General features: G+C 42.9%; 1 protein-coding gene across 4 annotated transcripts in view; it reads left to right on the top strand.

Annotated features, from left to right (window-relative positions):
* Positions 1–4,783, top strand: part of LOC103596914 (nesprin-1) — a 168,877-nt gene extending 164,094 nt beyond the window's left edge. For 2 of the 4 annotated variants that reach the window (XM_008580689.1, XM_008580690.1), the window contains one exon: positions 3,811–4,783. In XM_008580689.1, coding sequence (XP_008578911.1) covers positions 3,811–3,846 — 36 coding nt within the window. In that variant the 3' untranslated portion in view covers positions 3,847–4,783. The remainder of the gene's footprint in view (positions 1–3,810) is intronic. The other 2 variants (XM_008580688.1, XM_008580687.1) reach the window with 1 other exon arrangement.
* The last annotated feature ends 13,028 nt before the right edge of the window (positions 4,784–17,811 follow it).

Genomic DNA, 17,811 nt, shown 5'->3' with positions numbered 1-17,811 from the left:
TTTTTTTTCCCCCCCCCCCCCCCATTTTCCTTCCCTCACCACTGTGTATGGGTTTTAGGACAGAGATGAAAGAACTCCTGGGCATTTATTTACCCAGAAATTTGAAGGAGTGAGAGGAGTAAGAAAAATAAATATTTACTTGTAGATAACAAACACGTTTTTTTCTGCACACAATTACCTGAACTATCTCCATTGATTAAGTTCCTTGAGTAAATTCACACATTCAATTTTTCCTGTACAAACAATCTAAACTGGCGTACCTGTACGTAAAAAGGCCAGTAGAGAACCACCAGTGGCTACTGATCAAGCTGCCTTTGTTCTTTCCTTTATCAAATTTCCCAAGACCTTTGAAACTTAGATGATTTTAGGGCTGTAGATAAATATTAAAAGTGCCCTTTCACCCTAGTATAATTAATCTATTGGTACTAAAATCTCAGAACAGTTTCACCCTGCAGAAGAGGCAACTTTGGGCATGTTGAAACTCTGGTAATTACCCCAAGGGGGTGGGCATCTTTCTCAGTAGATAGATTGGGCATCTTCAGGGGCAGTCAACTGCACAGATGGTCACTAAGGTACTCTGTGTTCTCTTTGTCCTCATCTCAGCCCATTACATCCCCCTAGGTTGGCATTCTTCAACATGAGAAGTCATGCACCAATTAAATTTTAAGAAAGAATGCTCTGATGCTGTTTAATGTGCCATGTCCTTCAACAGACTCTGTAACATATGTGCCCATATTCCCAAAATGGTGACCTTTCCAGTCTTTCTCAGGAATGATCTAGTCAATGTTCAGCCCTTGTTTTGATCTTGATCTTTGGTGGAATTGCTGAAAGAAGCTAATAATTGACAAAGGGGCTATTGGGCTCTGTGAGATTATATTATCAGTTATATGCATAAATCTGCCTATCACTAAAGTCTTTAAATGTCTCTTAATGAAAATGGTTCAGTATATAAATATATATATATATGATATATATATAAATATGTAAAATATATATATAAATATCTATTTAATAATGAGGAAATGTGGAGCTCTCTTCTGTTCTCCTGTTATAACTCATCCAGCTACAGGTAGCGAGAGTTTTCAACAGGGCATATTTTCAAGTCAAGGGAAGGATATATTGAAGAAAAGTTCAATCCAGAGTTTGTGGATAGCTATCCCATCCTTCTCAAGGCCCTTTAAGGCAAACCATTGAATCATAAACTGTCAGAGCCAAAACAATTTTAAGATATTAATGCACCACTCATATTTGCAAAGGAGAAAAACAAAGACCAGAGAGATTAATTCACTTGCACGTGATTATATAACTGCCTCAAAACAAAATGTCCTCGTGTCCATACACTGATTTGATGATCAGTGTGATACTGTGAGGCTTTATACTGGAAGCATTATTTTAGACAGGAGGAAGCCACTTGCTCCCAAATATTTTAGGATTCAAGTATTCTCTTCATGACTTCTACGTGTGAGATACCTGTGACATAAATATGACCTGCGTGACCATCATTCATACCACCAGCCAACAAACATTGAGTGGTACGGAGTGTGGCGAGCAGGGATTTTGGAACCCTGAGCTCCTGTAGATCTCTCCCTTTAGTTGTGGGATTTGGGGCAAGTCATTTCCCCTATATGTAGAGTCCTATATGTAGAGTTCTGGTAGTTAGAATCCCAGGGTTAAAATCTTACTTCTGCCACTTGTTGGCTGTGTAAACTAGAGCCAGTCATTTACTTGTTTGAGCCACCTTTTTATCATTTATAAACAGAGGACTTTTGGGGGATTAAATGAGAGAACCCAAGATCGAAGCTTAGAGTGTTGCCTAGCGATTAGAAGAAACATTAACTATCCTTAGCTACTTATCTGAAGAATTAGGAGATGGTGTGGATACTCTCTAAGGCCCTATCTCAACACGAATATTTTATACTTAGATCACTAGAGAAGTTCCCATTTTCCCCTGCCATTCATAAGGTATATGACATATTTCTTTTATGCTCTACTATATTTTCACAAAATACACATTTTTTTTTTTTCTATGCAGCTCATTAAGAATAACTCTGTGGTCTTAGCATCAGGGCAGTTAATCAGTTTGACCACTAGGTGGTGATTGAACTCTTGTGGCCTCCCAGCTGGGAGACTCTACACTGACAAATCAGTAGAAGACATAAAGCATGTAAGACTAAAACTTGGAACTTAAAAGTTGGAAGGCCATCTATTCTATTTTGAAGAAGCTGATGAAGAAGTTGGCATGTGGAGGTGTAGGAAGCTGTTGAGGGTTACACTGCAGCTTGTTGTAGACTTCAGAAAAGAACAAGATTTCCGTTTAGGCCCGTCATTTGTTTTCTCATTACACTGCAAGAACCATCCAGAAACACAGTGTGGTGCTCGGCTCGTTGGGGCTTCCACAGAAGCGGTTTGTTTCTCTGTTATCTTTCTTTGATGGTTTAATGAAAGAATTTTGAGTAGTCCCTCTGTTCCCTCTTAAGGGAATTATATCTGTTTTTTTATTTTAACATTTATTTTCTTTGGAGCCTCCGCTGATCCCCCAATGATATTAGGGTAATCTGTCTTCAAAAATGAACAGCCAATAGGGGAACTACAATCATAGTGTTTATCAGCCAGACCTACAGAGTTCCCAATACAGTTTTACACCTTCAGATTTCTGCAAGAACCTCACATTCTATGTCCTTACCCCGAGTGATATTAAGACCATCAGAGAAGTCACACTAGGTGTGCGCAAATGTGTCTCTTTGATATATCTATTCTTGCTCAGGCAGTGTCGTGTGAGTGTGGGTGTGTGTGTACCCAAAATGCCTCTTGTCAATAACATCTCTTTCTTCATCTTTTCACTAGTAACCAAACAAAACATTAATGGTTGCTCAAAAAAAAAAAAAAAAAAAAAAGTCAAAAACAGGAGCACCCAACTCAGAACCTACTTCCATATTCGATATTTCACTGGCAGTATTTCTTACATATTCTGAAATTTGTGCTTAAACTCTAGTGCACTGTTTAAAAGGAAGATAAAAGTGAAATGGGAAAACTCAAAACATTGAGTCTAGAAGGGACCTTCAAAATGACAATCTGTCCTCTTCAGAAAAATGGTGTCAGTTTCACAAAGTCACAGAACGGGGGATAAGATCAGCCTGGACCCTACGTCATTCAACACTGGTATTGTGTAGCCGGGTGCACGGCTGTTCCTTGCCCCTGCAGCTGGGGAATCCACTAATGTCAGGGCCAGGGCCAGGTGCTGATTCAGTGCAAGATGAAACCAGGCATCCTCTAAGATTAACTGAGCTTTTGTGGCTCTGTGCAAAATGACTGGGACTGTTTTTATTTTGCCGCATGGATTTCGGCATATCAGGATGACTAGATGGGAAACTTTGTATGATTCTGACAGCAACTAATTTTGCCTGACAATGTGGCTGATATTCTTAAACCAAAAATATACTTCATCAAACATCCAGATTTTAATTATCCTGGATCTACTTAATTTATGGTAGTAGAACGTGTGTAGAGCAATTACCTTTGTTGATGAAAAATGTTTTACTAAATTAAGGGATAAAAGGAGTGGAATTTGAACCCAATTAGTTACCTTTAGGTGACTGACTACATGTTTATTTTTCGTCAGTGCCGTTTCCAGCAACTCTGCATTTGGTGGTGGGGAAATGGCCTGGGCATGCTGCAGAAAACTGGCAGCTAATTGCCAAGTTGGGTTGTGTCTGGCATGGCCCTTTAGCTGCTAGGAAGGTGTGGAAGCACAAAGCAGCATCCATCCAATAGTTGAGTTATCTGAGTTCTTTATGTTGATTCTTCTCTCAGGTCCACAAAAGGTGGCTCCGATTCCTCCCCTTCTGAGCCTCGGCCAGCTCCGTCCGGCCGAGCCTTCCTGTCCCGAGTCCTCCGAGCGGCTCTTCCCCTTCAGCTTCTCCTGCTGCTCCTCATCGGGCTCGCCTGCCTGGTCCCACGGTCAGAGGAAGACTACAGTTGTGCCCTGTCCAACAATTTTGCCCGGTCATTCCACCCCATGCTCAGATACACAAATGGCCCTCCTCCACTCTGAACCAAGCAGATGCCACCTGCAGAAGAGCTGGTAGCATAAGGAGGATCAGGCCAAAAGCAATCCCAAACGATCAAAAAGAGGACCTTAGTCTCAGCAAAAGACCTCGGAGTGGCAGCTTTATCTTTCCTCCTTATCGTGGCTTTGGAGGTGGAAGATAAACGATGGCAGGAGAGCGAACAGATGACAGAAGGTTTAGAAGAAATCATGTTTGAGACTCTGAGCCTTCGCACTAAAAAGATCAAGTGAGAACCTCCAAAGTTCCCTGGACTGGTGAATTCTGGACTTTTGGCCCATTCTGTGCATAGGCAAAGATTTCAGCAGACTGTTTGGGCAGCTTTCCCGTGGTGCTGCTTCATCCAACCAATGAATGACCCTCCCAAGCCCCATGTCAGTATCGTACAATCTACCAACCAACCAGTACTGGAGAGACTTTAGAACCTGTAACATACAATTTTTAAGAGCTTATATGGCAGCTCCCTTTTTAACCTTGTTTTCCTTTGGGGCATGATATTCTAACCTTTGCTTTAGAAGCATAAGCTGTAAATCTAAAGGCACTTTTTTTAAAGGTATAAAGAAAAGCTAGATGTAATAAATAAGATCATGGAAGGCTTTATGTGAAAAAAGAAGAGTTGAATGTTATAGTAAAAAAGATATTTATGTATGTACAGTTTGCTAAAGCCAAGTTTTGTTTGTATTGATTTCTTTGCATTTATTATAGATACTGTAAAATATTTTGTCTGTGTGTTTTGGTTTTTTTTAACCCCTAAAGAAATGACTCTAAATTTCATTACTAAGCAGGCACTGGTGAGAATGCAACCTACATTACCTTTTTTGCAGAATGAATGAAGCTGGAACATAACTGCGAGTTACATATTAAAGGAAAAGGAGGATTAGTGGTAGTGTGTATTTATACATAGATGCCCCTGGGTGATTCCTTTTTACCTGTCTCTTCCATGATCAGATCTCATGAATTCCTACTTCCTGACATCTTTCATACCCTTTTCTCCTTTTGCACAATTGGAAGAGCCTCTTAGGATCCCGTGTCTGAGGCCCTTTCTCCATTTCATCCCAAGGGTAGACAACAGCCACATGGCTTTCCCTGGGTGATATTTCGATCAGTCTAGTAACAAGGGCCATGCCAGCCACAGATGAGACCAGGGCCTCTGCCCAGGGCCTTCACAGTCACAGGTGCCTTCTGAGGGAGGGGCATGGGGTCATGTCAGGAGCATCCTCACTGGCATCCAGGAGCTACCCCGGCAAAGAGAGACAAGATGCTTCATCAGAGGCTTCATGGAAGGCACGGGGTTTTTAAATATTAAGAGGATTAAAGTCACTGATGGCTGTTAAAGAGGCTCCCATCTTTGTAGGAAGGACTGTCAGGAGCCCTGCTGTGGTCTAGAGAGAAAGAATGATGTCCCAAATTGGGTGGGGGGGAGTCAGGGGGTGGGAAAGTCATGGGCAAAGAAGCCATCGACTGACCAAGAAGGGTGGGAAGGGTCAGGTTTACAGCATGCTGGTGATGAGATTTGCACAAGCAAACAGGAAATAAAAGTGGTGAACAAAAAGAGAATCCATAAAGCTAAGATGGAGAAATAGAGAGTTTGAAACTAAAAGTAGTGACTTAATAAACAATCCACGGAAGATTGAAAGGCTTTTAGGGAAACTATACCTGAGGAGCAGGAATGTGCCTCCTGGAAAACGTGGTGGCAGTAGCTTCCCTTGTTTTGGTAAAGAGTGTGAAGCTGCACCTGCAAGAGGCTCATGTGGGAGATTCAGCAAGCTGAGGGCTGAGAGCTACAGGGCGGAGTGGGACTCCAGGCTAAACTGATTTATAGCCTACCCCCTGGGGCCAGATACTAAGAAATTAAAGCTACAAAACCTTAATGGCAAACCATGTAAGAGATCGTAAAGCAAAGGACTGTGAAGCAAGATAATTTATGAGACAGAAAAGCAGGGCCTCCAAGGAGCTGGGCTGGGTGGTCCTGAGAGCAGCTCAGTGGGTGGGTTCCTTGCTCTGTGCTTTTAAGTTCACCATGACCATCGCCAAATGTCCATAGGGAACTGTATGGGAATTAAAATATTCTCCGTGTAAGCCAAATAGGTCCACGCTGGGCCAGGCACTGCTGCAGGCTCCTGCAGGGAGAGTCAAGTCTCAGCTAGGACTTCACAACTTCTTGTTTAATTACTCATTAAAAGCAGTCATCATGGGGCCTTTGACACACAGAAGAATCGTATTTCCCTGTACCTGTTGTGTCCTGACACAGATGAAGGTAAGTGAAGAAATGAGAAGGGAACTCAATGGAAACAATATCTAATTTAGGAGAGAAAAAAGGAGGTTAAGTCCATTAGATCTGTCTTTGTTTTCTGTGAGCAAATTTTCTCTCCTTTAATTTCTTGGTCACTGGGTTTATGTGGTAGTGGGATGCCTTTTCGAAGGGAATGAGTATTCACTGTGGACTTGGAGGCAGGCAGAGTGGCTTTACAAGCATGGGGACAGTTTCCTGCTCAGTCATGTGCAGCACTATGAAGTTAATTTGGGTGTTGAGAGGGGGTGTTGCGCTGACAGTGGTCATTTCAATTTTGGATTTACTAATACATTGTAATAACTAAGGCTGATTGTTATACCTAAAGTAACCCAGAGGTAACAAAACTGAAAAGAAATGATTTTTATTCTGCAGTTCCTGGCTTCTCTCCCTCGGAGTTTTAAAATATCCACCAGGAATCCATTGGGAACTACCACAAAGAGGTCACCTCATTCAGATGAGGACAAAAAAAGGTTAAAAAAAAAAAAAAAGTAAGGGACAAGAATAAGCAAAAAGAATAAGTAAAAGGACAGGGTGAATTGGGGGCATCTCCTGCATCCCAAGGAGGTTGGAAAGTTGAGAATGGCTAAGGAAAATCAGGGCAATATGCGGTAACACAAGCTGAGCATGAGGACAATTTAATCTGGGGAGCAGAGGAAGCCACTTGTAATCTTTCTCAAATACGAAGGTCACAACCTGATTCACAAATGAATCAGCCTTGTGAATTTATTAACCTGTTACCTAACACAGGTGTGGGAACATAACTGAATTTGAAAACCACAATTATATCAGGAGAAGAAAGTCCCTTGTAAGCTGTGCCACAGATGAATGAATTTGATGCCATTGGTGGTCAAGAAGAAATCCAGATTTCCTGCCGAACAGTGAGATCAGGGCCTTGCAGATGTGCATTCTGGGCACAGGCCTAAATCCTTCCAGACAAATTCTTGAGGCAGTCTTTGGGCTCCAAAAATTATGATATCAAGCAGCTGCTGACATTGACAGCCATGCCAGGCAGCCAACCCCAACCCACATTTTTTTTTTTCCCTTTTTGTCTTTTTTCGTGACCGGTAACGGGATTGCAACCCTCGGTGTCACACCCGCACCGCGCTCAACCAGTGAGCGGACCGGTCTCTATATGGGATCCGAACCCTCGGCGGGAGCGCCACCACGCTCCCAAGCACCGCACTCTACCGAGTGCGCCACCGGGCCGGCCCCCAATCCACATTTTTTGGCAGGAACCCAGTACAGCCCACCTCCCATTCCCCGCACCATGCCTCCTCGTGGGGTGTACAGGTTGACCCAAAACTGTAGGGATGCAAGTGGTCAAGTTCTTTTTCAAAGTGTGGCTCTGGATCAGCAGCATGAGTAGCCCCTGGAAACTTGTTTGGAATGTGCCACATTCAGCTTTGGAGCTGGTCTTCCTGGCCACCACCTGCCCCGGATTTCCCCATGGTCGGGCCACAGTGACAGGCGATGGAAGCAGGTCTCCCTTCCTCCCCCACCAACTCATAATGTCAGCTTCATCAAATGATATGCTTCCATGCACGAGGGTTCTTCAAAGAGTTCATGGAAAAATAGAATTAAAGGATAATATGAATCTTTCCATGAACTGTTTGAAATGCCCTAGTAAATCTGGATTTTTATTCTGGACTCTATCCTGTGCTGTTGATCTATCTGGCTGTTGCTGTTTTAATTATAGTGGTATATAGTATAACAGATTATAATGATAATTCATATATTTATATAATATAGAAATACCTTTTTATAATTTATAAAATATATAATAAATAATACAAATATATAATATAAATATGTATTATAACTATTAATATACTACTATAGTATATTTGTTACTTTAGTATAAATTTTAATACATCTTAGGACAAGCCCCATTTCTTTCTCTCTGTATATGTCTATTTTAGAGGTTAATTGTTAAAAAAACAAAATGAAATTAATTACAAAAAATTATCTTGTTTTCTAAAGAAAAATTGAGTTTCCTTTCTCTCTCGACCACTGCCCAATTTTATGTTACCTTTCTATGCCATTTGATTTTCTTATTCAAACAACATACATATATGTTTTTAAAAATTAGATCTAGGGCCGAGCCCGTGGCACACTCGGGAGAGTGCAGCGCTCCCGCCTGCAGGTTCGGATCCTATATAGGGATGGCCGGTGCGCTCACTGGCTGAGCGCAGTGCGGCTGGTCTCAAAAAGGACAAAAAAAAAAAAAAAAATTGGATCTATTTTTCTTATTCTATAACTTTCACTTTTCACAACAGTATTCCACAGACACTAATATTTGTGGTCCCTGTCTCTGATTTATGATGGTTCGGCTTTCAGTTTTTCTACTTTGGAATGGGTTTATCAGGGCACTAAATGCATTTTCAACAGATGCTATTTCGGACTTATGATGGGTGTAACAGGAAGTAGCCCCATCGTAAGTCGGGGAGCGTCTGTACATAAGCAGTTCGTCTTCGCTGCATTGGATATCTCAGTATCATGTTTTCAGCAGTTGTTTTCTTCCAGGTGTTTGCTACTAAGCAATGCTGCAATGAACATTCTTATCCATAGATGCATGTATATCTTTTTGTAGTGCTGCTTTTATTTCTCTAAGATGAATTGTTCAGGGTGGTATTAATGAATCAAAAGATATGTTCATTCTAAATTTTAAGAAATTCTGCCAGGTAACTTTTCGCAAAAGCTGTGATGATTGACACTTCCACCCACAGTGGACCCGAGAACCTCCTTTTCCTCATACCCTTCCTCAGTCTACAGCGGTGGTTTCCAAAGGATGGAAATTATTCCTCAATAATTCACGTCCAAATTCCGCACATTAAAATCTCTCAGGGAACTTTTACAAATTTAGGACACCAGGCCACACACCAATTAAATCATGGTCTCTGGGGATCAGTAATTGTTTGAAACTCTGCAGGCAATTCCCATGTGCAGACAAGTTTGGGAAAGAACTGGACTAGATGTTATCACTTTTCTTAAAATATTGCCTAATTGAGGGCTACAGTTGTTCATTGTTTTTAAAATTTGCATTCCATGACTACTTTATATAATAATTGTTCCATTTGTATTATCTCTTCTGTGAAGTCTGTTTTATCCTCTATTTTTCTTTTTTTTTTTTACATTTTTATATTACTTTCAAGGAACTCTTAATATATTAGAAAATTAATCCTGTATATCATTTGTCTTAACTTTGTACCATTTCTTTAGTTACACAGCTTTAATTTTTATGTCCTCAAATCTGACAGGTTATTTTTCCTTTGTAGAGTTTGGATAGTCTATATGAAGAAAGCCTTTTCCACTCAAAGATTATATAAATGTTTGGTTGTATTCTCTTCTAAAAGGTCTATAATCTATCTGAAATTATTTTTGTAGTTGGCACAAAGTAAGAAACTACTTTCTCACTTTCCAAATAAATAGATAATTGTCCCCAAATTAATCAGGAACAAGACAGGGATACCTCCTGTTATTACCATTTTTTAGCAGCCTAGATGTCAGCCATCAGGGGCTTGTTGAATAAATTATAGTACATACCTAGTATTTACTATGATGCAACTATATATTTAAGTGAGATCAATCTATATGTATTGATTAGGAAAGATGTCTGTCATATATTTTTAAAATAAAAAAAAGAATAATTTGTATAATATGATCTCATTTTTTTAGGAAAAAATCCCATGTGTCTATATTAATTGGATAAGGCAAGGAAGGAAAAAGTTTGGAGAGACATGTGAAATGCAGGGCTTGACATTTTGACTGGAGTCATAAGGGGAGAAACCACATTTTGAGCACTTTTATTATTTAGATTGTATCAAGGAGCATGACTTGTTTTTAGACCCTAATTAATAATTATGATATTTTTGAAAGACAAAGAAAAAAGTACTTCTGTTCTTGTATAGGAGACATTTGATTTCTTAAATTTTTTGGTATGCTCAAATAATTTGTGTCAGGTCATTTATTAGAAGTGGCAGAATCCTAACAGGTGACTCTGCTCTAGGTGTTCATCTTGAATGCATGGTTGGTTCCAGAGCACAAGAGAAAAGGTGGCACAAGCCACCGATTTGAGATAACGAGGCTCCCTGACCTAGGGACTTGCTGAATCCCAGGAGAAGAGCTTTCCGGGGAGAGATATCCAAATGAGACTTATTTGTTTAAGAAAAACTTCTGGAATTACCACCACCTCCAGAAGTCACTTGCCTACAGGTGAAATCAATCCATCAGAGGCAGCCTGATCACCAGAAGTGATTGGGGGTGGGAGGAATGGCACGGACATGACAACTTGGAAGTCACAGATAACTTCTACCTGGACATTTCCTCCCTGGTGCAGGTGCCAGGGACATCGACTCCTTTCTCCTGAGAGATTTCTCGGAGTGCATCCCGCTGGGTCAGCTCAGCACCAGATCAACTCTCCCATACCTTGATCTGACTGCTATTTGAGGTCCTTCCCTGAAAATGCTTGTGTCGTCCATAAAGAATTCATTGTCTTTCTTCCTCCTCAGCTTTTTTTTATTATTGTTATTCTATTGGAGGGTCGTGGGGGCAGGGCTTTAACGCTTGTATTTGGAACAGAGATGGCATCTTCCCTCATGAGAAACCTGCACAGAGGGTTCTGCAAGTCCTTTGGCTCCTCCTAGCTTGTGCTGTTTGTTTACTGGTTAGGGCACCTCCTGGCTCATCGCCCCTGACTGTTCCCTCAGCTGCTGGTGCTGACATCAGGAATTGGAGGGTTCTAGCCCCTCTGCAGAGCTGCATACTTCCTATTGGCAAAGTAAGTGCTCACGTGGCTTTCCACAGCTCAGTGGAAATGGGAAGTCTGGGACCAGGATGGTGACATGATTTGGCAAGTGATCAACCTTGCTCGTTCAGGATTTGGGCTTGATGAGGTCCTGGCACCATTTCCCTGGGGGCGTCATCGAGCGCTTGCTTCTCTTGGTGGTCTTTGCTGTACTCCAGAGGCCTAAACAACCCTCTGAGGCAGCTGCTAAAATCTTGAGTCTCCAATATCACAGAGGAGCTGGGGGCTGGGGAATTGGGGGAACTCACCAGCTGGGACACTTCACTGCAAACGGGACACAGGAAATTTGAAAGGACATCTATCTTATCTTTTTGCCTCTGTACAGTCACAGAAAATAGATGAAAAAATCTCCCTAGTGCTTTAAGCTCTCTGACAGAGCCTTTCCACTGCTTTTTATACCTCGGCCAAAGCTTAGCTGCTTTTTCCGTAGGAAGAAATCTGGAGCCGCCTTGGGTTCTGTCCTTTTGGGGTTCGGATCTTTCTCCTGCCTAGACTCAGGTTCTTGTGATCTAGGGCTAAAACCAGTTGGTGCCAACATTGCCAAGTAACTGAGCTTCTCTATCCAAACCTCCTCTTTTTATAAACCTGCTTGATGTTTTTCTTAGACACATTTCTTTAGCATTTGAGAGTGGATTGGATTATAAGGATTGGTAAAGGGTGTTTTGAACTATTTAATAATAAATTAAAAGATAAATTAATGGATAGTTTATTCTAGAGTTTGTAATCTGTTCTTCTTAGTGAAGCATCTAGAGGCTTCAATTTCAGCACTTTCAGCCTTTCCCTCTATTTTGCTATGATTGAGCCTCAGAAACTGGTCTGCATCTTGCATCCTGGAGGGACTGGGCACCACACAAGCTGCTCCCGGAGACGGTGACATGGTCCCTACTGCCACCTGCATCCTTCACTACCCCTCCCCCAGACTGTGGTCTGGGGCCCTGGGTACCAAAACATGTTCTTTCTGGTCATAAATGTGGAAATACTCAGGAATCTTTATAGCTTAAACTCCACTGAGTCTGGGGTGCATTGGAAAATTCAGTCAGCCCATAAAAATGTTTCCCAGCCCACAAACCTTTCGCTGGCCTTTCCCACAATTATTGATTTCTCAATGAAAAGGCAGCAATGACAGGTCACAGAGCTGCAGCAGGCCTAGCAGTGCACCAAGTTTGCAGTGTCACCTGACTGCTGTCTCTTGGCAGAGGGGCCACAGTTGGCTACTTTGGAGTGCCTTCCCTGCTGCCAACCTGGCCTGGCCACTGAGTTATCCCACCCAGTTTCAAAATTACTTGTTAAAGTGTTTGCCCAAATGCTTCCTTGCTCCCATTTCATTTTATTTTATTTGTTTCACTTTCATCTAGTTGGGATGAAAGCTACTATTTTGTCAGTTCTGCACGGATGCCAAGTGCCTTGGCTATGGCCAAGGTCCTGTTCCCGGGCCATAAGGTAAGAGATGGTCTTGTGGCAAGGGGGTTGGGAGTGGGCATGGAGCCTGGCCCAGGTGCTGTGAGACTCTGAAACAGGCCCTGCCGCTGGTGAGGGTTCCACTCCTCCAGCTTCAAGGTCTCAGGTCACCAGCTAGAAATAGAGCTCTGCCTGGTGCCACGGTGCGGAGGAAAATCACTCTTCACTGGCCTGCCACTTCTGGCAGGAACCAGGGGCAGGAAAGATGCCTGGTCCAACCCCAGAAACCAAGAGCACTGGCTCCCACTAAGTGCCAGGAACGATGGTGGAAGAAATGCTCCTCAAACTCTCCTATCCAAGGGCCACCCAGCAGGAAGAGCAAACACATTTCTCCAGAACAGAGCACTAAGCATCCTGCCCTAGATGCCATATTTCTTTGAAAAGTCACATTTCACCTTAAAAGGTCATGTGATTTTTTTTCTACTCATAAAATATGAAAGCTCATTTAAATGCAAAATTAACATTTTCTGTGGTCCTTGAGAGAAATTACATATGTACTCTGAGACATTCAGTAACTCTTAGGAGCTCAAAGTGATACTTCTTACCACTCATGTTTAAAGTCAGGAAGACTAATCCCATGTCTGCCGTCATGAGATTTCTGGCCTTCAGAAAGTTACTTAACTGTTAGGCCTCAGTTTCCTCATATGTAAAATAAGAATAATAACACATCTACCCTCATGAGGTAGCTGTCAGGAATATCTAGAAATATGGCATAAAGCTAGTACCAGACATATTGAGGCACTCAATAAATAGTTCTCTTGTGTGTATGAGTGAGCGTGCATCTGTTGTGTCGCAGGGTAGAAAGGAAAACCAAAGATCATTCCATCTGCTGACGACCCTCTTCAACAACTTTTGGTCAATGCAGAGGTGCTTCCTGTTGTAGGGAATTCTCCCACCCTTACCTTTAACCAGGTGCCAACGTTATCTACAGGCAGTTCACTTAAACAGTTTATCTCCATCTTGAATGAACATCTCTACCCCTGTCTTTACTCTTTTGGTGGTATTTACAAACATTGCAATTGTAAGCTACCATGCATGTGAACTTAAAGTAGTTCCTTAATACACATACTCCAAATATTGAGAGTTATGAAAATTTGCTTCCCCAAGGCATAATTCTCTATTTTGGGAGAAGCGAATCTAAACATGGTGATTCTGAATTTCAACTTCCCCAACGGCTTAAGAATATACCTCTGGAGATGTGACCTTGAGCCAAGGAAAGTTGAGTCAGCCCCTGTCAGGCATTCTCACTTGACATACTCCAATGATAAGACTGAGAAGTCCCATTGATTGCTAAATATTCTCTCAAAAGCTTGCTGATTACTGGAAATGACACATGGCACATATAAGACAACTCTGTCCCTTGGTGTCCTGAGAAAGGCCATAAGGGACTGACAGGGTGTATAGAGAGGGGAGGCGTCTAGCTACAGCCCAGTGAGGAGATTTGTAAATCCTTGCTTCAAAAAGCAACTATAAAGCTCAACAAAGTTGACAAAAACAACCATTTCACCACTCTGCAAATTGACCAAAGGCGTACAACAATCTGAAATTTTTATGCTTGGAAAATCTCTGAACTTTGGGTAAGTACAGTGTGAATTTGCGGTGTTCTTGCCTGGGGCTGCTCCCATCCCCCACCCTCAGTTTGGACAGCACCAGAACAGGGTGGGTCATGAGGACTCACCTCTTTGCTGCTGTGGTTGCAGCAGCTCACTTGCTTTGGTGGAGGCGCATGCAGGTCCAACAGCTCTGCTAGCTTGAGGTTGTGGTTGTGCCAAACATATTCCTGGCTGAGGCTGCAAACATGCATTGAGGAGATCAGAGAGTGCCCAAGGTATCTGAGCTCCCGTCTGACCCTGAGGGCTGCATGCATGTGCATAGGAGATGCCAAGGGGCCCAGTACAAAGATGGGTCAAACTTGAAAACGGCCTGGAAATCAGATGTGCTCCCCTATCCACACACAGAACGTTCGGCAGAGGATAGAAGCCTTACTGGCTCGGGGTGTTGGAGCACAGTCTCTGCTCAGTCACTGGATAACCACGAAGCTATGCAGACAGGCAACTCCAAGGAAGTCAGGCTTAAAAATGAAAACAAGAATAATAATTTTTTTTTATACTGTTACAAATCGTAATTATTCTTTTTTTTTTTTAATTTTTATTTTGTCAATATACAATGTATATGATTATTATGGCCCATCACCGACACCTCCCGCCCTCCTCCCTCTCTCCCCTCCCCCCCAAGAATGTCCTTTCTGTTTGCTTGTTGTAACAACTTCAATTTACGAGCCTAGCAGAAACATCAGAGGCCAAACAAGGCAGTAGACGCAGATTTCGCATGTTTAACCAGGTGCGTTACTAAACAAGAAACAAACAGCAAAACCCAGGAGCAACAGCAAGTAAAGGAACAAGAATCCAGAGTTGCTACAATATAGTATCTAAAAGGCTCAGTTTTCAATGGAAAAGTATGAGATGTGCAAAGAAACAGGAAAATGTGACCCATACTCAGGAACACCACAGGTCAAAACAAACTGTTTATGTGTCTCCCCAGATACTGGATTTAACAAAGAATTCAAGCATCTATGATAATATGTTAAATGTCTAACAGAAAGCACGTTGAAAGAAAGTATGACAACAATGAATCAACACATGGGGATTCTTGAAAGATAAAATTATTTTTTAAAAACTCAATTTTGAGACTTCCGATCAAGATGGAATAGACGGTCCCCAATGTCACTCTCTCCCATGGTCAACCGACTTACAACTATTAAAAAGCAACAACAGCCAAGCTGGGGCCACTAGAGCTCCGGGAAGGGGAGCAGAGACCTATGGAGTGCATAAAGGGGGAGCCCACCATGAGAGAAAGAAAGGACCACTCCGACTGTGTCGAGCCCCAACTGTTTCAAGTCCTGGCCGCTTCAAGGCTGGCCCTGGTGAGCACATGGAGCAAGAGCTGGCAAAAGCCGCAGCTGTGCCCTTTGTATGAAGTTGCTTGGAGGCGGCAGGGGAAAAGAGGGCGTTGGTGGCCCCCAGGCCAGCAAGATCACTAAGAGGGTTTCCTTGGACCCTCATAGGAGTGAGAAGCCACAACTGAAAAAAGGAATCACTCAGAGGCCAGTAAGTCATCGCAAGGGACTGGTGCTTGGCCTGCCCCAGGCGAAGTGTTTGGAGTGTGGGGGGTGGGGGAGACAGGCCCACCAGGAACATTGGGACACAGCAAGGACAGCCGATCTGTCCCCCAATCAGCACAGGATCATCCAGTATAGACTAGTCAGGAATACAGATCTGCAGGAAGTGCAGTTTGCTGAAAAGTCTCAGGCCCAGACCAGAGTTTCCACACAACCCAGGTGTACTGGACCTCATGAGACCCAAAAGTACCTATAAGATCAACAATTAAAACTTGAGCTGCAGAAAAAGCCTTCCCCAGAGAATCAGCAGCAAAGCAGCAGTTTAGCTCAACCACAAGCTCAAGTGCTGGTCCCCACAGGAAGTTCCCTGATTTTAGAAGTAAGCAAAAGACAACAAATTAGTTCCAGTGCAGAGTTTAAGTGGTGGGAACAGTGAATAATCCAACACAGAACTGAAAGAAAAAACAAAACACCCACAGATCAAAGTTCTGATATTAACTAGTAAAGGTCTAACACCACCAAAGAACACCTATAAATCCCAGAATGACTGGAAGCACCCCAGGCTCCCAAGCCAGGGTGGGGGGAGGGCAGAGGGCCTCAGCCACACACCCCCAACATCCACATCCAGCCCAGCAATGACCACCAGGCCACCACTGGAAGCACCCCAGGCTCCAAAGCCAGGATGGGGGGGGGATCCGAGGGCTTCAGCCATGTGCACCTGGATGTCTGCATCCAGCCCAGTGCCGACCACCAGACCATTGCTGGAAACACCCCGGGCTCCTGAGCTGGGGTGGATGGGGGCCAAGGACCTCAGCCATGCCTCACCCCCATCCACATCCAGCCCAGCGATGACCAGCAGATCATCACTGGAAGGGCCCCAGACCCGTGAGCCAGGGCAGTGGGAGGCCAAGGGCCTCAGCCACACACCCCCAAAGTCCACATCCACCCCAGCCATGACAAAGTTTCCACCAGAAGCCCCCTGGGCTTCCCAGCCAGAAGGAGGGGTGTGCCACGGGCCTTGACCATGCCCCGCCTCCTTCCTCCTCATCCCACCATATCCTCCTCCCTTTTCTCCTCTCCCCCTCCCTCCTAACTGCTCCACAACAACGCCATAGAATGTAAAAAAATAATAATAAATAAATTTATTTTAAAAAGTAATTTTTATTCTGGAGTCAAAGTGCACAATAACTGAAATGAAAAATTCACTAGAAGAGCTCAACCTCAGATTCAAAATGGTAAATGAAAAAACCAGTTGCCTTGAAGAGAGATGGCTAGAAATGATCTAGCTTGAAGAATAAAGAGCAATAAAGATTAAGGAAAAATGAACAGAGCCTCAGAAACCGGTGAGACAACATCAAGCATCCCAACACACGTATAATGACAGCCATAGAAGGAGCTATGGTCTGAATGTGTGTGTCCGCCCAAAATTCCTATATTGAAACTTAATCCCCAGTGCAATAGTATTAAGAGGTGAGGACTTTAGGTGATGATTAGGTCATGAGGGCTCTACCCTCATAAGTGGGATTAGTGCCCTTATCCAAGTAGGATAATACAAAAAGGTCTACATCTAAACACATCATAGTGTTTGTTACGGGTCACATGTGTCCCCCAAAAGTTCATGTGTTGGAAACTTGAACTCCACTGTAACAATGTTAAGAGGATGGGAAATTTGATTATGATATTTGAAAGGTGGAGATTTCGAGAGATGATTGGGTCATGAGGACTGTGTCCTCGTGAATGGACTAATTCATTCATGGAATAATGGGTTGTCATGGGTGTGGTTCTGATAGATTTATAAGGAGAGTGAGTGAGGTTAGCTCTCTCTTGCTCTGGCCATTCTTGCCATGTAATAGCCTGGTTGCCATGGGACTCTGTAGGGAGTCAACACCAAGAAGAAGGCTCTCACCAGCTGCACACCCTGGGCCATGTACTTCCCAGCCTCCCAAACTGTGAGAAATAAATTTCATTTCTTTATAAATTACCCATTTTTAGGTATTCTGTTATAAGTAACAGAAATAAACTAATACAGTGTGTTTAGAGAAACACAATAGTGCTTTAGAGAATGCTTACAATT

This window comes from Galeopterus variegatus, unplaced genomic scaffold, assembly GCF_000696425.1.
Source record: "Galeopterus variegatus unplaced genomic scaffold, G_variegatus-3.0.2 Scaffold2146, whole genome shotgun sequence".
NCBI classification, from domain to species: Eukaryota; Metazoa; Chordata; class Mammalia; order Dermoptera; family Cynocephalidae; genus Galeopterus; species Galeopterus variegatus.
This window is presented reverse-complemented; position numbering and strand designations above follow the sequence as displayed.